General features: G+C 39.7%; 1 protein-coding gene across 7 annotated transcripts; it reads left to right on the top strand.

Annotated features, from left to right (window-relative positions):
- The first annotated feature begins 675 nt into the window (after positions 1-675).
- NABP1 (nucleic acid binding protein 1) lies at positions 676-10,975 on the top strand. 7 transcript variants are annotated; one of them, XM_029934204.1, is made up of 9 exons: positions 676-730; positions 1,098-1,288; positions 1,590-1,728; positions 4,123-4,194; positions 5,827-5,902; positions 6,401-6,467; positions 7,655-7,786; positions 7,977-8,039; positions 9,984-10,975. In XM_029934204.1, exons 2-9 carry the CDS (start codon positions 1,198-1,200, stop codon positions 10,160-10,162), a joined length of 819 nt encoding a protein of 272 aa, XP_029790064.1. In that variant the 5' UTR covers positions 676-730; positions 1,098-1,197; the 3' UTR covers positions 10,163-10,975. The 7 variants fall into 7 exon arrangements, 5 of the variants coding, with proteins under 5 accessions (XP_029790064.1, XP_029790066.1, XP_029790063.1 ...); XM_029934203.1 differs by having other exon boundaries at positions 683-944; XM_029934202.1 differs by having other exon boundaries at positions 683-988.
- Positions 10,976-22,450: the final 11,475 nt, after the last annotated feature.

Here is a 22,450-nt window from a genome sequence, read left to right as displayed (position 1 = left end):
TATTAAAAATGAAAGGTGCCAAGACTAGGTCAGATGATTTGTGTCGAGGTCTTGCTTGCTCACAAGTTGCTGGGTGACTTTCAAATCACCTTTTCGGATCTCAATTTAAATATGCTTAAAAAGAAGCGGTTGAATTAGTCTTCGGTTCCCTTTTAGTGCTAAAATTACAGTATTTTAGCTAAGGACCCATCCCTGACTGTTTTGTTTGTTTTTTTTTCCTTCCACCCAACTAGCCACCCTGGCCTAAACCGGGACTCAACTGCACACTTTTTTTTTTAACGTACCCACTGGATCATAAACATAGCAACTGTTCCTTGTGACCACGGGACTAGACGGCCGGGGTGGACCGCTGAACTCTGAGCAAGAGCAAAAACATCGAGAAGTTACACAGCGAACACTTGAAACCTGCACCTGGTAAACTGCAGGGCAACGCGGACGCTGCGCAGCGACGGCGGAAGCGGGCACGGGCGGGGCGGGGTCGAGAGCCTATTGGGAGGCTGAGGGGGCGGGGCTCAGGCTGACAGCCGGGGAGGAGCAAGGGAGGCTGCGCGGGCGACGCCGGAAGGTTCCGAACCCCTCGTTTCCCTTCCTACTAGCTCAGAGAGGCGGGCGATGGGCGTGCCGACGCCACGTGACATCATAAGAGGCGTGGCATCCGGGGTGGGGGTCCAACCTGCGAGCGAGTGCTTTTAGCAGTAGCTGTTTGGAACGCTGAGTGCTTGGTTGCTAGGTCTGCGCTCTGGGGTTCGCTGTCACAGTCTCTCTTCCCGAAGCCCGGAACAGACCGGGCGCGTGCCCGCGTGTAGTGTGTGTGCGTGTTTTGTGAATGTGAGGGGGACTCAGGGCAGAGACGTCCCCTCGCTGCCTTTTTTTTTTTTTTCCTTTTTATCCAACCAAGGAGGCAGTTCGCACGCGTGCCTTCCTGTCTCCCGGTTGGGAGCGAGGTTTGTGTGTGGACTAGTTCGTCTTCTTTTTTCCTTTTAAACTTGTGAGCCCGGTTTTCTTTCTTTCTTTTTTTGGACTCAGTGCCGTCTGGGCTGGTTTCCGTGATCCCTGACTAACCGCTTTCTGCCCGTTCTCTCTCCACCCCCGCCCAGAGTCTCCCCAGCGCCCTCGCCCTTGCCCGGGAGGGTGGGAAGCTTTGTCCCACTCCCTGCCCACCCGCGTCTCCGCAGCCGTAGCCGCACCTGCCTCAATATGAATGGGGTCAGCGACCCACCTCTTTTTATAAAAGATATTAAGCCCGGACTGAAAAACTTAAATGTCGTCTTTATTGTCCTGGAGATAGGTAAGTGGGGTCTGCAGCTCACCCCTCCGCCCCCTTGCGTTCTGGGGCCGGAGGGAAGGGCACCGCCGCAGCTAGCCGGGGGCTCCCTTCTCCTCCCCTCAATTCCCCCTCCCCTCCCCCCATCCACGTGGCCCCGGTGGCCCCCGCCGGGGCCGGATCCAACCTGCGGCGAAAACCCGGGGGCTTGACCTCTTCCCACCTTTCCACTGCGTTATGATCCCGAGGAGGAGTTTGAGCCTTTCTGGAAGTCCTCATTATCTAATACACCCCTTCCCCCCTTGTGATTTTTAAATCTTCACAGGACGCGTGACCAAAACCAAAGACGGCCATGAAGTGAGATCATGCAAAGTAGCAGATAAAACGGGCAGCATCACTATTTCCGTGTGGGATGAAATCGGAGGTCTTATACAGCCAGGGGATATTATTCGGTTGACCAGAGGGTAGGTGTGCACAAAACGGGGAGGAGGGAGAATGCTTCCTAACTAGCAGCCTGCCCATCATTGGCTGATGGGGGATCTTGGCAAGTTCTGGAGTTCCATACCTTTTCTCAAAAGGGCCTCCAAGCAGTTGTGAGCCCCTCGGATGTTAACTTTAGGTAGTGGACAGCTTTGGGATGTAACACCTTGACCCTAAAAGCGGTCAGGGAATCTAACCCCCTCCCCCTCCCCCCAGTTTACAGGTTAAGTAGATATTTGAATACTCTTTGGGGATTGTTGAGTATTTTTAGTATTAACATAGTCAATACTTTTCCCCCTGCACAAACTTTTTAATACAGTTGTCAGCTCTTTTCCAACCTTTCCCCCTTTTTAGTGACTTTTGGAATCCTGCCTGTATTTTATTCCGACAGTGAGGACATCAGATGGTAGTTGAACAATCTGGTAGTTGTTGTGTCCTGTTTTGTGGCATGTCAAATTTGTACTCGGATGTAAAAATTAAGAGGGGAAGTTTACAATTTCTGGAAGACACATTCTGGAAAGTAGTTTCCTGGGCCTATTGCCGTAAGGTCAGCATACTACAAAAACCAGAATGATACGCAGAAAATACTTGGCAGAAAGAAGTCTCATGCTACCCCCATCCAAAAGATTCACTTGGCTGATTGGCTTCTAAAAATAATTTAGCTCAACCTCTTTTCGTTAGTTTTTTGATTGGTAATTAGCCTACCTTTAAATTTTTACCAAATAGTTCAGAAGGTAAAAGGCCAGAAAAGGGTCTTGAAATGGAGTTTGGAAGTTCTGTGGTCAGTAGAATTAACAATTTATTTGTCACAACTATAGGCAAAGTGGGCGGAGATTGGCATAGTAAATAGAATCTCAGAGAAGTGTTGGATCACCCTGAATGGAGGTTAGAGCCCTTTGGTAGTGTCTTCCAGGCCTTACAACATCTTCAGGAAGTGAGGCAGAGTGTCATCAAAGAAGGAAGTGAGAGTCAGATCGTAGACATTTTATTCTCCTACAATGACTCATTATGACACTAATTGTGTTTTTTAAATTTCCATATCTGTAGCTTACACAGAAGAATTCCTGCCTGTGAGGGTGTGGTGAGGATTGGCATAATTGAAGTTTTTTTTGGCTGCCCAAGTATTTCTCATCCAGTGATTAAAAGTATCTTATACAGTGTAAACAGTAGCCCATTTCAGAGATTTCATATTTTTTAGTCACAGAGAATACATAGATGTGGCCCTCAAATTATTTGTGGAAAAACTAAGTTCAGTGTCTGTATAGTATTCATACAGGAGTTTCAAGGAATAGAAGTTTTTGAAGAAAGGCATACATCTAAACAATGGTAAATTGAATATTGATAGGATTATCAGAAAACCTGCTAATGTTAATCTCATTCCCAAAACCAGTACAAGTTAAATGTTTACTTTTTAGTATAACTTCCAATTTTTTCTCAATATGCATTAACTTTTATGCTTCCAAGGTGAAATATTAGTACACTATCTTCTAAGTCACTTTTTATGTAGCTCGAGTGCGCTGGAGTCTTTAATAAATAAACCCCTACTAAAGAGTATATAGTGTGGAACTAATAAGTATTTATTAACCTATATTAAAAGAGGAACAGTCACTACACTTAAACAACATTTAGTTGTTTGCAGCATTCAAGTCATAAAGTTACCATTGTAGTTGTATGGAGAACAACCGAAAACCAAACCTTGGACTGATTTTACAATGTATAATTTACATTTCTATTAGATTTGTGTGTGGGAATATTTAATGATGGTGTCTGCATTCAGAGTTGATCAGGATAAATAATCTGTTCAGCCAAGTTGATGTTACAAATTGCAGATTTGAAAAGGCAGATGGGTGAGAGATTTGTGATTATTATTTTAGGCCCTTGATTAAATTTTACCAGTTTTTCAGTAGTTTATCTACCCTATGTGTTTTAAGGAGGCAAAGGAAAAACTCTTTTATCAATATCTGAGTAGACCAAGTAAAGGAGTGTAAAAGTAAACACTTTTGATGTTGATTTTATATTTTCTGTGATACTGAAAAATAATTTCTTGTTGAACCTCTACAGTTGAAAGTTTTCCTTTTGTTAATTGGCTAAAGATACGATCTTTGGAGTGTAACAATGCTTGCCTTGCAAAAAGACTTTTTATTTTCTGGGGTTGGTTGTTATTTAGATAATTATGTCAAAATTTGGCGGTAGAGTTTTCTTTGTATTCCTTTGTAAGTAACAAGTTAATCAAAATGAGATTAATTATATTTGACTTACTACCTCAAACCGTTTGATCTCCTTACCCTAATACAAAAAGCAAAGGATAAAGTTTTACTTGAGTTAAATAGGAGGAAATACACGTGTTTCTCTGGAACTGATGTTTCTTTTCTTTCTAGATATGCATCCATGTGGAAGGGGTGTTTGACACTTTATACTGGAAGGGGTGGAGAACTTCAAAAAATTGGGGAGTAAGTATTAAAAATGCATTTCCTATAATTGAATAAATTACGTAAAATATCTACAGAATAACTGGTAGGTATTAACTATAATAAACTTCTCTTGGCTTCTCGTCACTGATACACTGAATGCCTTCAACAGCATATTGTAGAAACGACTTTACACGAATGTACCCGTTTAACAGCCACCCATCCTGTTTCCTGTGGTTGAGAATGTTTTCCCCAGCAAAGAGCATCAAGTTGTCTTTGGGATGAGCTCCGGTGGGGCCATTTCTGTAGGCTTTGGGAGTGTGCAGCTTTCAGGTATCACAGTGCCATTTGAAATAAGTTCTGTCTTCTAGTGAATTGCCCCATAAAAAGCTAGATAAGAAGCTAGGTTTCCGGCCATAAGTTTATCTTTTTTCAGTTATGGGTGAATATGTACTCATGACGAAAGGACTTGCAGCGATGACAATTGAAGTCCTGTATTTATCCACAGTCTAGGTACCGTACAGGCAGCCACAATGCGAGCTTCCATACACTTCTACCCTCGTAATCTCCACCCTGACTTGGAGGAACCATCCTCTCTAGGGGTGTAAAGGTAATTCAGCCTCCATGTCAGCCTAGACATTTGGGGTGTATTCATAAAATACTGTGGTAGCGATGAGCCAGATCGTCCATTCTGTTTGGTTAATGCTTAGACATCTGTTTAACTCCCATCACATTGGAGGATATTTTTAAAGAGAAGCCACACATGGCACTGAAAAAAGGGTGAGGGGGAAGATCTTCCACACTACAGGGATAAGATACTTTGTTTGGAAAAGATAAAGCAATCTTGCTGGCTTTTAAAGATCAGAAACAACACTTTGCTTTTGCTAGGTGAAAAATTAGAATTCACTTATGTTTGTTTTTAGAGTAATATTAGAGCAACATGTTATCGAAAGCTCTTAGCATCATTATTATCAACAGATTTAGGATCCTGTCCTGACCTTCATGTATACAGAAGTATTTATAATAATAGAGATCAGTTAAATGAAGAACCATTGGAGGTCAGTCAGTTCTTAGTGACTGACAGGTCAGTCTAGGATTTGCCAAAATTGATTTTAATTTCTTATTTATGGGGTGAGGAGCTGAGTAAATGCTTGTATGTAATGTATGCCATCGTCAAGCTACAAGAAGCACTAAGATAAACTTGTCTTTATTCATACCTGCAGATTCCACTCTTAACAGGAATGATTATCTTTGCAGATTCACAGTGATTGGTCAAAAGAGGGACTGGATGAGAGTGTGTGAATGGATCAGTGCAAATCCATCACCACTGCTGGGAAAACCACTCTGGAACCCTAAACATGGTTCCATGGCGTCAGCCCATATGGAAAAACAGCACAAAGATGTGTTCCTGGGTCCTTGATCTTTGACATGATTTAATTTTTGCAGTACAGAATTAAAAAGTAGAAGGTTTTCTACATTGGAGGCAGTTGAATATTTTCAAATAGTTTGTGTTATGGAACATAGCATTTGGCAGTTTTATAAATAGTTAGCATGTTTCTTTTTAGTTAATTCATTTGATACCTAAATTCTTTATTCTTATCAGTTAATGCATGCTATATCAAGAAGGGTTGATTCGTTTAGAAGTCATTTAACTTGTGCTTTATTTTCTTTCAGATTTTGTATGGTTTATTCAGAAGTGCCAAATTTCAGTGAACCCAACCCAGATTATCGAGGACAACAGAGCAGAGGGGTAATTAATCCACATGTATAGTCTATGTTTATGGTTAGGCTAATTTTGACTGGGTACTGTAATTCTGTCACTAGGTGTCCAACCCTGTTGTACCCAGGGTATAATGAAGACAGTTAAAAAAATTTTAAGTCATTTTTATTCTTTTATATTTTTTAAATCATTTTAATTGTATGTTTTGTGAGTCTATATATGTATCTTTAGTATCATGTGTTAAATTTATGTGCCATTTAGCACTTTGAGGAGTTGGGAGTAATATCAGGAAAATACAATAAGATGTAACAGAAGCTGCGAAAGATTTGGGAAATATTCCTGAATGTTAACATTGAATGGACTTGGGTAAATCTTTACAAAATTTAGTTAAAAAAAAAAAACAAAAAAAAATTAAACTAAAAAAAACAACATAAAAAACCAACTTAATTAAAGAATGGATACAACATGTTGTTATAATAATTTTTTTAACAAATTTTCCGTTGGTTAAATTAAAAACATATTTTTTAGGCACACAATGAACAGAAGAATAATTCCATGAATAATAACATGGGTACAGGTACATTTGGACCAGTGGGTAAGATTTTTTTTTTTCATATTTGTGATCAGATGTTAAGAATTAAGAGACTACATCTTATGAAAGGTTTAGAAGAGAACTGTCTTTAGGCGTAAGTTAGCACTAAAGGGAGCTTATAGTAAACAGGGACTTCCCAAATAACCGTCTATATATCGGATACCTTCTTAAGCTAATTTATTGAGCACATTCTTTTTTTGGTTTTTATATACATATATTTATTTGTTCAATTTAAATTCCAGTGTCATTAACGTGCAGCGTTACGTTAGTGTGGTGTACAGTGTAGTGATGCAGCACTCGCGTGTTTTACTCGGTGCTCCTAATCCCCTCTCTTTCACCCATCCCCCCACCTACCTCCAGAGCACATTCTATACTGAAATAGGGGCTAATAACAAGAAATTGGTTTTGGTGATGCATAATGTTTCTCCATTGATTTTTTTTTTAAGCAAAATTTCTGTGATCTAGTGATTATTTAATAGATGCAGAATTACTAGTTATTTTGGCACACCAAAAGCCTTTTATCTTTAGACTAATAGCTCGAACTTAATTTTTCACGAGCTGATGGCTGCCTCTTCAAATGATTGGCCTTTGCACAGCCCCCAGATACTCTCACATGTCATGTTAATGGTCCTTACAGCTGTGTTAAAGGTCTTTTGAAGCTTTTATTCTTAAATAACTGAGGAAAAGGCTTTGGGATTTGAGTTTGTTAGGGTGGCTAAGTTTATTTGACCCTGTGGCTACATGCTTTGGCATAGCTAGTGATCAGCACATTGTGGGGAAACTTTGCTGTCTTTTCCTTTGCAAAGTTAGAATTCCGCTGTCTGTTTTGAAGTATTAACCATATTTGAACCTATGCCAGTATTCATACACTATTTTACCCCTTGTTTTTTCTTTTCCCTTATAATGTAGGCAAGGCATTTGCTTTTCTGCTCTATTAATTTCTCATTCTTTTGCCCAATCTGTTTCTCTCTCTTTACTAATCAGCATCAAGTTAATATATTTACAGTATTCATACATTTGGAAAAACCTAGAGCCCCCATTGAGTTTTTTTTCCCGGTCATTTAACAATAAAGTTGTTTTCTTTAATACTGCTTGTAAGCGTTAATTGCATTAGAACTTCAGATAGGTGTACTTCTCTGGATCTAGATCAGTGTCTGAAAATGGTGATGAATTTTTATATTCTCTTTTAGGAAATGGGGTTCAAACTGGCCCAGAATCAAGGGGATGCCAATTTTCATATGCTGGTAGAAGCAGTGGCCGGGGACCTACAAATCCACAACTCCAAGGAACAGCTAATAATCAAACAGTCATGACCACAATAAGTAATGGCAGGGACCCTCGGAGAGCCTTTAAGAGATGACCTATGCCAAATACTCACATGTAGTTTTTAAACTACGTGCCCTACTTGAACACTTACTGCACTTTTATTTATCGTTAACTGTGAAAACTATGTCCTTTATTGGTTTCCTTTTATGTTTTTGGTTTGGTAACAAGACTGGTTTGTTTTTGTAGCAAAACTGTTCAGCTGCTCAAGTCTCCTGTTGAAGAATTTGAAGAACGGGAACACTCTGAAAAGTAGGGGCATTTATTTTTAGAGCCGAAAGATCTCTGGCTATCCTCTAAAAAGCCTGCACCCATTTCATGGGTGAGTTACCTAAGATATCAGCATGATAGCCTCTATGAGTCTGTCATCCGTATACATTTTGTAATACTTAAAATTAGGCTTAGTTGGAGATTTTCTTTTGTCTTGAATTCAGGTATTGCCAACTAAAGCAATAACCACTAAGAAAACGCCCGAAAACTCGGTCAGTGCTAATAGCAGTTTTTGAGTTGGGACTCCAGCAATGATTGATGTCTTCATTGAGTGACTGCCATTAAGATTTTCCAAGGACTGAATCATTCTAAACTCTTGTTTTATTACCAAAAAATAGATTTGTCAGACTTATGGAACAGAATGGGAACTGTATGATAACAAGTAATTTTTATAAGAAAGCTGCATTTATTTTACAGTAGTTCTATCAATATTTGTTATCTACTTTGTGCATTACACTGAAGGAAAATTTAAAACTCGAGGCCTTGAATATTTATTTTTTGAAACTACCGTGTCAGATATTGTGTGAGTTGAGGGAATTATAATAAAGTCATAATAAATGTTGATTTAATTATTAAAATTATGGTGGATAGACATTAGAGTGAAGGCAATTCAAATTGAGTTCATGTAGAAATATGCAGTCTTAAGTCAGAGAGTCCTAGGTACTTGCAGAAACTCGTCCTGAAGTGAAAATCCTAGGTACTTGCCGCCTTTGAAGAGTGTGTGTGCGCGCGATGTCAGAGTTCCTGAACACAGTTCACAAAGCCTTATCAGCAAAAGTTAAATGGCTCTCTCTACAAAGTGAACACAGCTTTATTCAGAATTGTAAAGGTAGAATTTATTTATGTGTTTTAAGTGGTCCGCAGTTCCACTTTTTACTGTAGAGTGGATAACTGGTAAATTTTTCTGTTTGTTAGAGTTCAGTTCTTCAGTACTATCTCTTGAATAAAATGTGCATTAATGTTAACGGACCTACCTTATTTTTGCTCTTTGAATGATTTATAGTGGAGAGCCAGCACGCTTTACTGTAGTTGTGATGATTATTACTTCAGCCTGGCGACTGCTTAGCTCTGTATTTGTCACTGTCTTTTTTCCCTATCTTAAATCACAAATAAGTAAACTCTGTTTTCTAAGAATTCCATGGCCTTCAAATACTCACGTACCCTAATTCAGCGTATCTAAGGATTTCAGTACACACTGCGTCTTAGGCACTGTGGAGAGTAGGAGGGGGATGATGGGTAACCTCACGGAGCTCACTTACGCTGCACAGTACTTCAGTAACTGGGGCTTATATTTTCTAGAAGTTTTTCCTTTATTCTTCTACTCATGATTATAGCTAATTTGGCTTTGTGACTATGTTTTCTCAAGATGTTCACAAAATTACAAATGTTTGGAGTAAAAAATGTACTAAGATACTAAAATTTTTTAAAAAAATCTAAGTAGAGGTAGGAGCGATAATACTATAAGTTATTTGTGGGAGAATATAGTGTTAAAGATGATTTTAAAAGAATTTTGGAGTTTCTGAAAAGTAAACTATCAGGTTGAGCTCATTGCCAGGCTTCCAATCCCTGTTATCTCCTCACCTATGATGGTAGGCAAATTATTACACTTAAAACCTGTAAGCTTTAAGTTCCACAACTGTAAAAAACAAGTAAGTAATATTATCCCTTGATAGAGTCATTGAAGATTTTTCATCTAAATGATTAGAATGATTGCTGGCTACAATAGGCAGTTAAGTGTTTGTCCTCTAATCATAAGAATAGAAAAAAATGCAGCATTAGGTATGGAAATACTATTACCCTTTAATATGTTGTTATTAAATAGAGAAAGATCTAAGCTTTTACTTTGTAATTGGTATTTGCCTCAGTAATTTAATCTTGTTGTTGTGTGTTCTTTATCATTTATTAACAAATCTCTTTTTTCTTAAGGGAAGCCTCCAAAACCAAGTGAATTACAATCCATAATGAATATTTGCCCCACCAGTCTGCGTGGATGGTACTCATCAAGAAGAGGAAGAAAGTTGTCTACCTTCCTCTTTCCTGGTGCTTTCCCCTGTGAATTTTTAAATGTTGAAACACCTACCGAAAACAAAAACCATTTGGTATAGAAAACATACACTACTAGGATTGGGTCCCATCTCATTTTGGCAAAACGTTTCTGAAGAGGTTTGAAGTGTCATCAGCTGGCCAGCCCCCCCCTCTGGGCCAGTATTTGGGTAGTTACTACAGTCCAGAAACTCGGAGGCCAGAAGATGATGTGTAATCGTGATGGTTGCAGTGTGCTTTCTCCAAGCATTTACACAGGATTTCCTATTTTATACCAACTCTTTTCTGCTTTGTTCCTATAGTTTTAGTAATCTGCTTTAACTTTGAGGACAGTTTAACCTGATGCCCTGAATATTGGTAGCACTGAGTACTTGCCACGTGTATTTTGATAATTTAACATTTTAAAAGAACGTTTAATTTGCTGGGTTGAGTTATGATGCCAAAGGGATGATGCTGAAAACAGATGTGAGGTTAGTAAAAAAAAAAAAAAAAAAGGAGAATGTTTAGAGTATAGGTAGCTGGTTAACGGGTCCTGAAAAGTTTTCTAAGAGGTACAAATTGACTATTTTACATCAGTAGAAAGACACAGTGACAATTGTTTTAAGTTTATATAGATCTGGAGTTCCAGTTACTGAAATGACTTCCCTTTTCTGTTTCAAAAGTAATTACTCTTCTCCAAGCAAATTTAGGCTGCTGTGACTCTTAAGACCCTTTTCTCTAATGTACTTGGAAAGTTTCTAGAAACAACAAACCTTGAAAACCATGGAAGAGCAGGATCTGCGTGCAGTGCTTGCCCAACTTCTGTCCATCTTGCCTGTAGGCTTCTTGGGTGACTTGCCCTATCATGGCTTTTATAAAAATCTGTTTTTCCTTTTCTTTGTTTAATTTCCTACCTGATGAGTCTTAATGTTTCTGGTAAAAAAGAGGGTGACAGTTCTCTCTAGTAGGGGTTATATGATAGGTAAAAGCAGATGTACTTTACTGTGGTGAAGACCAGGTTTCAGCCAATGATTAAATGTTTGGGTAATTAAACACTCCCACATTTCACAAAGCAGTTGAGGTATGCTTCTGAGGAAATCTAATTGTGACCTTTGGAAAATAGCACTGTCATGAATAGTATGTTGTTAGGTCCTCAGGGAGAAGCTTAGGAAAAACATTTTGCTTTCCAGGTATATTCAACTTTTCTCCAAATTCCTTGAAGTTTGTTTTATTAGGGATAATCAGAGTTTTGTTCAAATATTGTAACCAGATTACTCCAGGTTTCTGAGCTTAAAGTGTCTGTTTCTCAAAGCACAGATCACAAAACAAGAGACTAGACAAAACCAAGTCCGACTGTTCTACTAAGCCATTTATTTAGTCATTTTCACACTAAGAAAGAACATTGACCCAAAGATGTTTTTTAAGGGCTGTTTACTACTCTGAGGTAACTGGTATAATGCAGCAAAATGAGCATTTTAACAGGTTTGACTAGTAGACATTTAAGCCTTTTGAAAGGCCTTGATAGGTAATCCACAACTGCAGTGTGACTCCCCAGGTTTTAAGGCCATGCCAACCCAAAGCTTGGTGACTAGCTGTTGAACTGTGATAGACTCCAGGTGCAGAGGCCACTGACCCCCGTAGTCCTCACTGTCACATGTACTTACTAATAACCTCAACTTAAAAACTTGGCATGGCTTTAGAAATTCCCAACCAAAAGTCAAGTAAATTTTGTTTTACCCCATCAAAATCTTTTGGACACAGTTTCTTGTCCATGTATTGAATAGATGTCGAGTAAATCTGGAGCAATGGTCTATAAGCCAGCTGTATGAGACCCCCCCCCCCCCCCCCATTCCCCAAGGAACATGTTAGGACTAGGAATTGGGTCCCTGCTGTACCAGGAGAATTCACAAGTGTAGTCTGGTAGAGCAGCACTTGAGATAATGACCCTGAAGATTTTTGTCTCTTGCCCTTGACATTTCCCCCAATGCCGAAATAACTTTGCTTTGAAATGGCACATATGTATATATCTCCATACATTCTTAGTTTCCTTTATTATTGTGAGGCTAGAATATACCAAACTTCTGGTTTGTAAAATATGGGGAAATCATACTTGAAGCATATGCCTTCAAAAGGCAGAATTGATGGGTAAAGCAGGGTAGTCCCAAGCAGAATAGTGTTTGAGTATGGCCCCTAGATGTGAGCATTGTTCAGTTTTGAATTAGGTTCAGTCAAAAAGAACTATTCAAATTATGTCAATACTAAGATCAGATTATCTGTAATGGAGTCACCTAGCTTCATTTGGGCCTAAAAGTGAAAAGCTTTTTCATGCTAGGTTTCTGTTGAACTTATTTAAAAAAATTTTTTTTAATGTTTTATTTTTTAGAGAGAGGGCGGGGGGAGACACAGAATCTAAAGACAGGCTCCAGGCCCTGAGCTGTCAGCACAGAGCCCAAGACGGGGCTGAAACCCATGAACTGTGAGATCATGACCTGAGCCAAAGCCAGACACTCAATTGACTGAGCCACCCAGGTGCCCCTGTTGAATTATTTAAAAAATAGATTTTATTATTGCTTATCTCAACAAAATTCATGTTTACAGTATCTTCTACCTTCCTTTTATACCCCAGAACCTTCCTCAGTCCCCGACTTTATTATGTGGAGTGAGGCTGGCCAAAGTGTAAAGTAGGGTGGTTGAAGGCATGATAAACATTCCTAAGAATGCCTAGTAGAACCCACCACTTAGAAGATGGCAGTCTTGTTCTGTACCACGGGAGCTAAATATTTTCCACAAGTAATACACAAGGCATTATGTGATTGCTATGTGGGGCTAGTCTTGTTTCAAATATTTATAACTCTAGTAGGAGACTAAGACCTCTGACCTAGGTCCTGGGACTAAGGATAGAAGAATAAAAAGGGTAGACAGCACAACTAGTGCCATCTACTGGGTGATTATAGTCTCTGTAGTTTAGGAATCTGGCTTAACACAGGGGGGAAAAGGTTCCATTCCATTAGATAAGAATTTTTGTCCAGTGGTCTAAGCATGATATAGAATATCGTGCTCTCGGCTTAGGGAATAGTTGGGCTGTCAGTTTAATTCTGATGTATGAACTAGCAACACTGACATCAAAAGTAAATTCCCTTCAGTTAAGCAGGTTTATTAAGCCCCAGACTATTGCCCAAAGCCATATAAATATGGGAAAGTTTGCCAAATTTTGTGTTATTTGTCAACAGTACTGGAGAGGAGTAAAAATTATATATTGGCAAACTGTATATTGACTAGAGTAAACTCAAAGATACCCTTTGGTGGGTGGTGTTTTGGTAAAAATAGTTGAAGTAGAATATGAAACTGCCTTTATTTGTAAAATCCTGGCCCCATGACTACTGTTGTTCTTGTAGTTACGTTAGCTTTGCAGGACATAACCTATTTTAAATGTCAGTGACGATGTGCTTTTGGTGTGAAAGAGTTTTGATCTGGGGAGATCCTGATTTTTTGAGTCCTAGATATACCATTTAGTGGCTCCATGACCAGGAGCTTTGTTATCAAATGAGGATAATGGGGGCTGTGTAACTACAGGGCTATGAGGACTATGCAAAAACATCACAACCATATCTAGCGCTTAGCAAATGTTAAGCTCTTTCTCCACGAGCAGTGGAAATCAGAGGCAAATACTGATCATTTTTTTCACGCTGTCAGAAGACAATCTTTTCTATAATTTTAAATCAAATACTAAGCAATTTATGTTACTGCAATTAGGCTGTGTGTGTGTGTGTGTGTGTGTGTGTGTATAAACAGTCAAGCTTTTGCAGTCTTCTCTGGGCACAGAAAAGCATGTAAGCTGGCAATTTACCATGATAGCACTGGAGGGTCAAGTCTTCACAAAGATCTGCTCAATAGCTGAGTACCCCGTGTTGTTTTTTCATTCACCTTTGCCCAGAGGGTGAGGACATGGTTATGAAACTGCAGAGGAAGAGAGAGGACATGTGGGCCAGAATTTGTGCCACAGAAGAGGTCAATGGCCAGAGAGAAGGCAGAGGGTACACTGGAAGGAATTCCGTATTCCCAGTGATAGTCCTCAGACTTGCTATGCACCCAGAGTGCATTGGGTAATTTCCCAACATTTTATTATGAAAGATTTCAAATATACAGTGATGTTGAATAAGTTATAGAGCAAATGTGTGCATCCACCACTTAATATTTTTTAAATATTTTTATTTTTTTAATGTTTAATTTTGAGAGAGAGAGCGGGAGCAGGGGAGGGTCAGAGAGAGAGGGAGACACAGAATCTGAAAATAGGCTCCAGGTTCTGAGCTAGCTGTTAGCACAAAGCCCAACATGGGGCTCGAACCCACGAACCGTGAGATTATGACCTGAGCCGAAGTCGGATGCCTAACCGACTGAACCACCCAAGCACCCTAAATCTTTATTTTTTTTTAAATTAATATTTACTTCTGCGATAGAAAGAGTGCAAGTGGGGGAGGGGCAGAGAAAGAGGAAGACACAGAATCCAAAGCAGGGTCCAGATTCTGAGCTGTCAGCACAGAGCCTAACATGGGACTCAAACTCATGGACCACAAGATCACTACCTGACCTGAAGCCAGATGCTTAACCGCCTGAGCCATGCAGGTGCCCCTAATCTTTATTTTTGAGAGAGAGAGAGAGAGAGAGAGGGAGAGAGAGGAGAGGAGAGAGAGAGGGAGAGAGCGCTCGCGCAGGGGAGGAACTGAGAAAGAGGGAGGTGCAGAATCTGAAGCAGGATGCCAGGCTCTGAGGTGTTCACACACATCCTAATGCAGACCTTGAACCCACGAACTGTGAAATCATGACCTGAGCTGAAGTCAGACACTTAACCAACTGAGCCACACAGGTGCTCCTCACCACTTATATTTTATCATTAACATTTGAGACTAGTTTTCTCACATCCATCACATTCATTCATCCATTTTTAATACATTTCAAGTAGACCTCATTTCAGCAGAATTATTCACTGGAGTTCAGTATTTTGCAGATTTTAGTGTAAAATTAACATACAAAGAAATGTACAAATTCTAGGTGTACATCTGTGCGTTCTAATGAATGCCCATGCCTGTGTAACTCAAGCCCCTATCAAGATACAGAATATTACTATCAGTGCAGAAACTATTCTCAAGCATTTTCCTAAGTTAACCTCTCTTCCCATGGCCCAGGGGCAGGTCACTCCTCTGGTATTTAAAAAGCCATTCTTGGCTTAACTAAGGGGAAACTTTCATATGTGCCAAGGTCATCTCTAGATTTCCTCAGAGTTCAAGAACTCCAACTACGTCAGAGTACTGCCAAACCCAGCCTCTCACACATCGCAAAAATGTAATCCCAAGACCTTGCTATTTTTTATCCTGTTTCCTTCTTTTTTAAAATTTTTAATGCTTATTTTTAAGTGAAAAAGAGAGACAGAGAATAAGCGGAGGAGGGACAGAGAGAGAGAGAGAGAGGGAGACACAGAATCTGAAGTAGGCTCCAGTTTCTGAGCTGTCAGCACTGAGTCTGACATGGGCTTGAACTCACGAACTATGAGATCATGACCTGAGCCGAAATTGGATGCTTTTACTGACTGAGTCACCCAGGTGCCTTTCCTGTTACCTTATTTCAATTTAGTTCCAGCTCTGCCCTTAATATATATATATATATTTTTTTTTTTTTTTGCCTCAAGATTTATACGTGGTATCCTAAACTCTTGAGGCAGAAACTACTGGAATGCAGACCAGATGGACAGGATGACTTTCAGTCCTACGACTGGCTGGAAGCAGTTGGCTGGCTGGAACATACCACTTTGACATGGGCAGCTCTGGTTGAGATGGGAGCCTCTGGCAGGACTTGATAACCAGTGACAGGTGTAACAGGCACACCATGTGCCAGGAGTGGAAGGGATACACTGGGCACACCGCGTGCCAGGAGTGGAAGGGACACGCTGGGCACACTGAGCGCAGGAGTGGAAGGGACACACTGGGCACACTGAGCGCAGGAGTGGAAGGGATACACTGGAACTTCAGTGTTTTCAGGTCAGGTGATCAACTATTCAGATTTTGATTTTAAAAAACTCTAATTTTCTTAAAATATGAGCTGTCCCAAGTGCCTTCTGCCCTTTAGGGTTTTGCCCTTTCTTTTCATAGTTAAGGTTTCAGAGTTGGCTACTCAGGGGTGTACAAATTTCTTGCCAAGCAAAGACCCTACTAGTCACTCTACAGAAAGCTTCCCTGAATGAGACATAACAATTGTGTGTTTTTTCCTTTTATTCATATGCTTATGCAAGGGTGCCCACGCATGACATATAAATCACTGCCAACAGAGCTATTTCTGCATTAAGCCCCACACTTTGCAATCTTAGATATTTTCTTCTTTTTTTTTTTTGTCACTTAGTGCTTAAGGATCCTCTCCTCTCCTTTAATTAGCTATCTGTAATTTTATTGAGTACTTCCTACGTGCTAGTACTCTGCTAGTGAGTTACGTAGATTATCTCATTTATTAAATGAATGTGTGAGGGAGATTTTGTTATTTTCATGTTACATATAGAAACTATGATTTAGAAGGATTGAGTAATTTGACATCACGCTACCAGAAATTGACAGAGTCCCACATACCAGTCTAGACTTTTACCTATTTAATCAATGTGGAAACTTGGAGGCTGTTGTGGACTCACTGTGTGCTGGCCAGGAGGCGGAGTTAGATTTTAATAGGGAGTGTAGACTCAGCTCTAGCAAAGGGGAAGATGGAGAATAGAAATTTGACTAAATCAGAATTTGACTAATTCGCATTTTTACCTAGGATTAGTCATATTTTATTTATTTTTGGATTAGTCATACTTTAAACATCCATTGAATACAGACCCAATTAAAGAAATTAGTCTATAATATAGGTGGTATCTCGGTAGGGAAGATGGGATAATTCAGTATCACCCCCAAATACAAATATTAGAAGACCATGGGTGAACTATTTTGAGAATGGAGAAAACTTTTCTAACAATGGCTCAAAATCTAGAAATATTCAAAATTAATTTGACCACATTTGCATGGTTACAAAAGTATGAAGGCAAACGGGGAAAAATATTTGTAATTTATATCACTGAAAAAGGGTTAATATTCCTGATGTATAAAAAAGTTATAAAAAGAGATGACCACTCACTCTGGAAAAATGGACAAAAAATATAAGCAGTTCACACAAAATTCACATGGCCTATAAGCATATGAAAGGAATGTTCAATCTCATAATGAGGGATGCAATGAAAATGCCATTGAGGGGCACCTGGGTGACTCAGCTGGTTAAGCATCTGGCTTCAGCTCAGGTCATGATCTCACAGCTTGAGTTTGAGCCCCATGTCGGCACAATGCGGACAGTCCAGAGCCTGGAGACTACTTCTGATTCTCCTTCTCTCTCTGCCCACTCATGTTCAGTCTGTCTGTCTTTCTCCCAAAAATAAACATTAAAAAAAAACTAAAATGCCATTGAGATGCCATTCCTCACTTTTATATTGACAAAATTATAAAAGTTTGAAAACACACTCTAAGACACTTTCAGGGCACCTGGGTGGCTCAGTCTGTTAAGTGTTGGACTGGTTTAGGTCATAATCTCATGGTTCGTGGGTTCAAGTCCCATGTCGAGCTCTGTGCTGATAGCTCATGGCTTAAAGCCTGCTTCTGTTTCTGTGTCTCCTTTTTCTCTCTGCCCCTCCCCTGCTCATGCCCTGTCCCTTTCTGTCTCTCAAAAATGAATAAAAAGAAAAAAATATATATATAAGAAATGCTTTCATTTATAGTTGGAGGGGATGTAAAATGTTTAATCTCTAGAGTTGGGGGCAGGATTTGACAATTTCACATTTGACTATGCCCTGTGACCCAACAATTTTTGCCTCTATCCCTGTGGCCAACTGTTTGCAAAGGCTGCTGGAATACCCATGCCTGTTTGCAGATCTTTAGGTACTCTTTTCTTCCTAATGACAGTGGGCTTGTCCAGGGCACTAAGACAGTAGTAAACTTAATGCAAGGAGAAAATGGAAAAGCACTTGAGCTTTGGGGCTTGTTCTCTCTTGATGGGCTTGGAGCTCTGAGCGTGTCATGAGAACGTATAAATGAGTGTTAGTCACCTACTGGAGGACGAGTGGCCACTTGAGGCACCTTGGCTGCCTGCCTGCCAACCTCCTGATGTGTGAATAAGTCTATTGTGAGCTGTCCAGCTCCAACTGAGTTGACAGCTGACTTCAGTCAGGTGAGTAAGAGCAGCATAAGGAAGGACAGGGCTGAGCCTGCTTGAACTGCTGACCTACAGAATCTTGAGCTAATAAATACTGTTGCTTTATGCCACTAAGTTTTGAGATAGTATGCTATAGGTAGCAGAAGCTAACTGATACAGTACTAAAGATATTGGCAAAAATATAAAAAGATACTTACTGAAGCATTTGCTATAATAGCAAGGGAGTGGACACAACTCATGCCCACCAGTTCAGGAAGGTTGGATACATTGCAGTGCATTCACTCAGTGGAATACTAAGCAGCCACAATAGAAATCTCTACATACTTTTTATGAAGTAATTTTTAGAATATATTAAGTGGAAAAAAGCAAGTATAGAGCATTACAAATAGTGTGTTACCTTTTTTTAAAGAAAGGGAATATGGGGCACCTGAGTGGCTCAGTTAGGTGTCCAACTTTGGCTCAGGTCATGATCTCATGGTTTGTGAGTTTGAGCCCCACGTCGGGCTCTGTGCTGACAGCTCAGAGTCTGAAGCCTGCTTTGGATTCTGTGTCTCCCTCTCTCTCTTGCCCTTCCCCAGCTTTCTCTCTCCTCTCAAAAAAAAATAAACATTTAAAAAAATTAAAAAAAAGGAATGTGAATATTTGCTTTAAAATTTAAAAATGAAAGAATTGACAAATTAATAAAAAGTGATTAAAAATTTTTAAATATTTATTTTTGAGAGAGAGAGAGACCAACAGAACACAAGAGAGGTAGAGAGAGAAGAACCCACAAGCCAGCCGTGAGATCATGACCTGAGCCGAAGTCGGAGACTTCACCTACTGAGCCACCCAGGAATCCCAAAAAGTAATCTCTTAAAAGGAAGAGAACATGGGGGCGCCTGGGTGGCTCAGTCGGTTAAACATCCGACTTCGGCTCAGGTCAGATCTCACATTCGTGGGTTCGAGCCCCGCATCAGGCTCTGTGCTGACAGCTAGCTCAGAGCCTGGGGCCTGCTTCCGGTTCTGTGTCTCCTTCTCTCTCTGCCTCTCCCCCTCTCATGCTCTGTCTCTCTCTGTATCAAAAATAAATAAAACATTAAAAAAAAATTAAAAAAAAAAGGAAGAGAACATGGATGAAAGCTAGACTTTACTAAATACTTCTGTTTTGTAGATATAACTTTAGAATCATGGAAATGGTTTGCATATAGATGCATACAACACCCCCATACATAAAACCACAATGAGTTGTGTATCTAGAGCAAAAGCAAAATACTACAAAAGCAAAATGAAATACTGTAAAAACACAGTCCTTTGTCAATGCATTCTTACTGGATATATCCTAAATTAAAAATGATTTAGGAAGAAATATCACTAGTGAAGTTGTTATTCTGAATTTATTAAGTATATATATTCTAGATAAAATACAAAATTTTGTTAGTTTTGTTAGGAATGATGGAGAGATATGAGATCAAAGTTGCTAAGTAAAATTATAAATTCTAAATATAATTATATATTTGAATGGGAAATATTTCTATGAAGTCAAAAGGCATTTTCCTCAAAAGAAAAAATAACTTTTAACATCATTTTGGAATAATTGATGATAAACTTCTTGATGGATTTAGTTGTCAATTCAGGATTTCCCTGATCCATCATACACACACAAAAAAATCCCAACCAACCAGACATTATGTACCTCCTTATATGAAGCAATAAAACATACTATCACCAGTATTCTTTCAAAAAAACTGAACTTGAATGTATTCAAGTCTCTGGATAAAACTACTAGTTTATAGGATGTACAGGGTACAGAGGATCGAGTTGAGCAATACCATAAAAAATTATAAGACAACAACTCTGATTTTTCAACAAATCCTTTATAAGGAAAACAAGGGTGGGGGTGGACAGGTGGTTGTAGAAAAAGCACTTGAGAGAAACATCAATCAAATGAATAATTTGAATTATTATTGGAAAAGAAAATTGGAGAGAAAATAAAAATTATTTATTCGACAGTTTGGAAACTCTGAATAGTAATTAAACAATGATTAAGTTTTGTGGCTATGTTGAAAGAATCCTTAGTTTTTAGAGTTACAATTTGTATTAGTTCATGTAGTCAGAATAGAAACAACACAGTAGTCTAAAGGGAGAGAGTTTAATATAAAGAATTATTAATTAGTAACATTAACTGCAGGTGAATGGGGTAAAGCCAATACTAAAGAATAGAACAAGAAGGGAGACAAGGAGCAGCCACTACTTCCAGGGGAGAGACAGAACACCCAAAGAGGGAACAGGGCCCCCTCTCCCACTCACCTCCAATAGTAAGATCCAGATCTCCCTGGAGAGGTTGAATCTGTGGTCCACTAGATAGCAGAGCAGTTCACTGGGGTGGCACCAGCTGGGGGTGGCCATCCAACTCCATGGGAAGACACCAGTCGGGAACCTTTGAGACCCCGTGGGAAGCTACCTGAGATGCCAGCAGAACTCACTGAGTGCCACTGTGCTCTCATGAACTGTAGCTGCTTTCAACTGTGGGAACAGGCAGGGACAGTGGCACCTGGAAGAGATGGCGCGTCCTCTCTCAATGTCCCTCTGGCGCCCTCTACAGATAGGGCTTAATGTCTTGCCTGCCCGCAGGAGAGAAATGTTTGTGGGGTCCTGCTCCAGAATCACACAATGGAGCACGTGGATTTGGAGCTGAAGAGTTTTATTTATTTATTTATTTTTCATCTTTTTTTTTAGTGTTTATTCATTTTTAAGAGTTGGGGGGAGAGCAGAAAGAGAGAGACGCAGACAGAGGATCCAATGCAAACTCTGTGCTGAAAGCAGCAAGTCTGATGTGGGGCTCAAACTCATGAGATTGTGACCTGATCTGAAGTCAGATGCCCCAGATCTGAAGAGTTTTAAACTGATGATGGCCCACATACCAAAGTATTTACAGATGAAACAACAGGATGTCTGTGGTTTGCTTCAAAATAATCCTGTTCGGGGGGTATTGATGAAACAAGATTATTCACATGTTGGTAATTGTTCAAGATGAGACTTGCTACTCTTTTTTATATATGTTTAATTCATATATATCACATATATATTTATATATGTTTATATATCAAATGTGTGTATATATCATGTTTGTATATCATATATATGTAATATCATATATGTTTATATAGGATATTTATGATATTTATGTTTATATATGAGATGTTTATGAGATATATATGAGATAAATATATACATTCATTTGTGTATATATATATGAATATATAAGCATTTCCTACTCATTTTTATTGTAAAAAAGGCTTAAAACTGTGAATTGACACATTATCTGTCCCTAGGAAGCTAAAGCTTTGTATTACAATCTAGCCATCTAGCACGGTTCAGAATTTGGGGGAAGCCAGGTATCAGCACAGTGTAATCTAAATATGCCCTGACTGGGAAGACAGAACTGTCACTCTGACTGATTATGGGAGACAGAGGATTTTCCTCCTATGAAAAATGCGGGGTGTGCCTAGCAGGCCATATATAGGTACAAACGTTCTTAACATTGAAGGGGGCCAAAATAATTGCCTGAAGTGAGCTAATGTGTGTAAAGCACTTAAAACAGTGCTTAGAATATTCTAAGTGCTATGCAAATGATTGTTTTTATGTCATGTTAATGGCTTCCCCATAATCAACCACCTCAAAATTTGTCCTACTGCTGGCGAGGCCCCACTTACCCACTTGATGTAGTATTATCGAGATTCCGTATAATCCAGGAATTCAGACCTTGGACTCTCAAAGGAAAGAGCTGACTAGTACCTAAGAATATCCTGTTTTCCTCTGCTTCTCGTCTTTCTAGGGGAGAGACAGTGGTAGTCCTGGCTGACTCAGCAAATGCAGCCTTCATGGAGGCCCCGCCCACAGTGCTGGGGGCAAAGAGGTGGCGGTGGGAAAAGTGCTGACCAGGGCAGGGCCCCAGAATGGGGGCTGGATGCATAGGACTCCAGAAGAGTTCAGTGCCAGTGGGGCGTTATGGACCACATCTAGGCGACTCCTGGGGGCACAGGGAAGTGGGTGGGATATCATGCCGCATGGTGAGGGCGAGGTGGGAGTTGTAGATGCCAAGGAGTTTAATAACTAGTGGGAAGAAGTTGAACGAACCTTGACTGGAGGTTTAGGAGGGAGATGTTTCCCTCACC

Source organism: Suricata suricatta, chromosome 3 (genome assembly GCF_006229205.1).
Source record: "Suricata suricatta isolate VVHF042 chromosome 3, meerkat_22Aug2017_6uvM2_HiC, whole genome shotgun sequence".
Taxonomy (NCBI): Eukaryota; Metazoa; Chordata; class Mammalia; order Carnivora; family Herpestidae; genus Suricata; species Suricata suricatta.
The sequence above is the reverse complement of the archived record's forward strand: the minus strand, read 5'-3'. Positions and strand labels throughout refer to the sequence as shown.

Excerpts from the sequence above, each read along its gene's own strand:
- NABP1 (XM_029934204.1), top strand. The coding sequence starts at position 1,198 with ATGAATGGGGTCAGCGACCCACCTCTTTTTATAAAAGATATTAAGCCC. Across the intron at positions 1,289-1,589 it reads CTTTATTGTCCTGGAGATAG|GACGCGTGACCAAAACCAAA; the intron begins GTAAGTGGGGTC and ends AAATCTTCACAG. Across the intron at positions 5,903-6,400 it reads GAGGACAACAGAGCAGAGGG|GCACACAATGAACAGAAGAA; the intron begins GTAATTAATCCA and ends CATATTTTTTAG.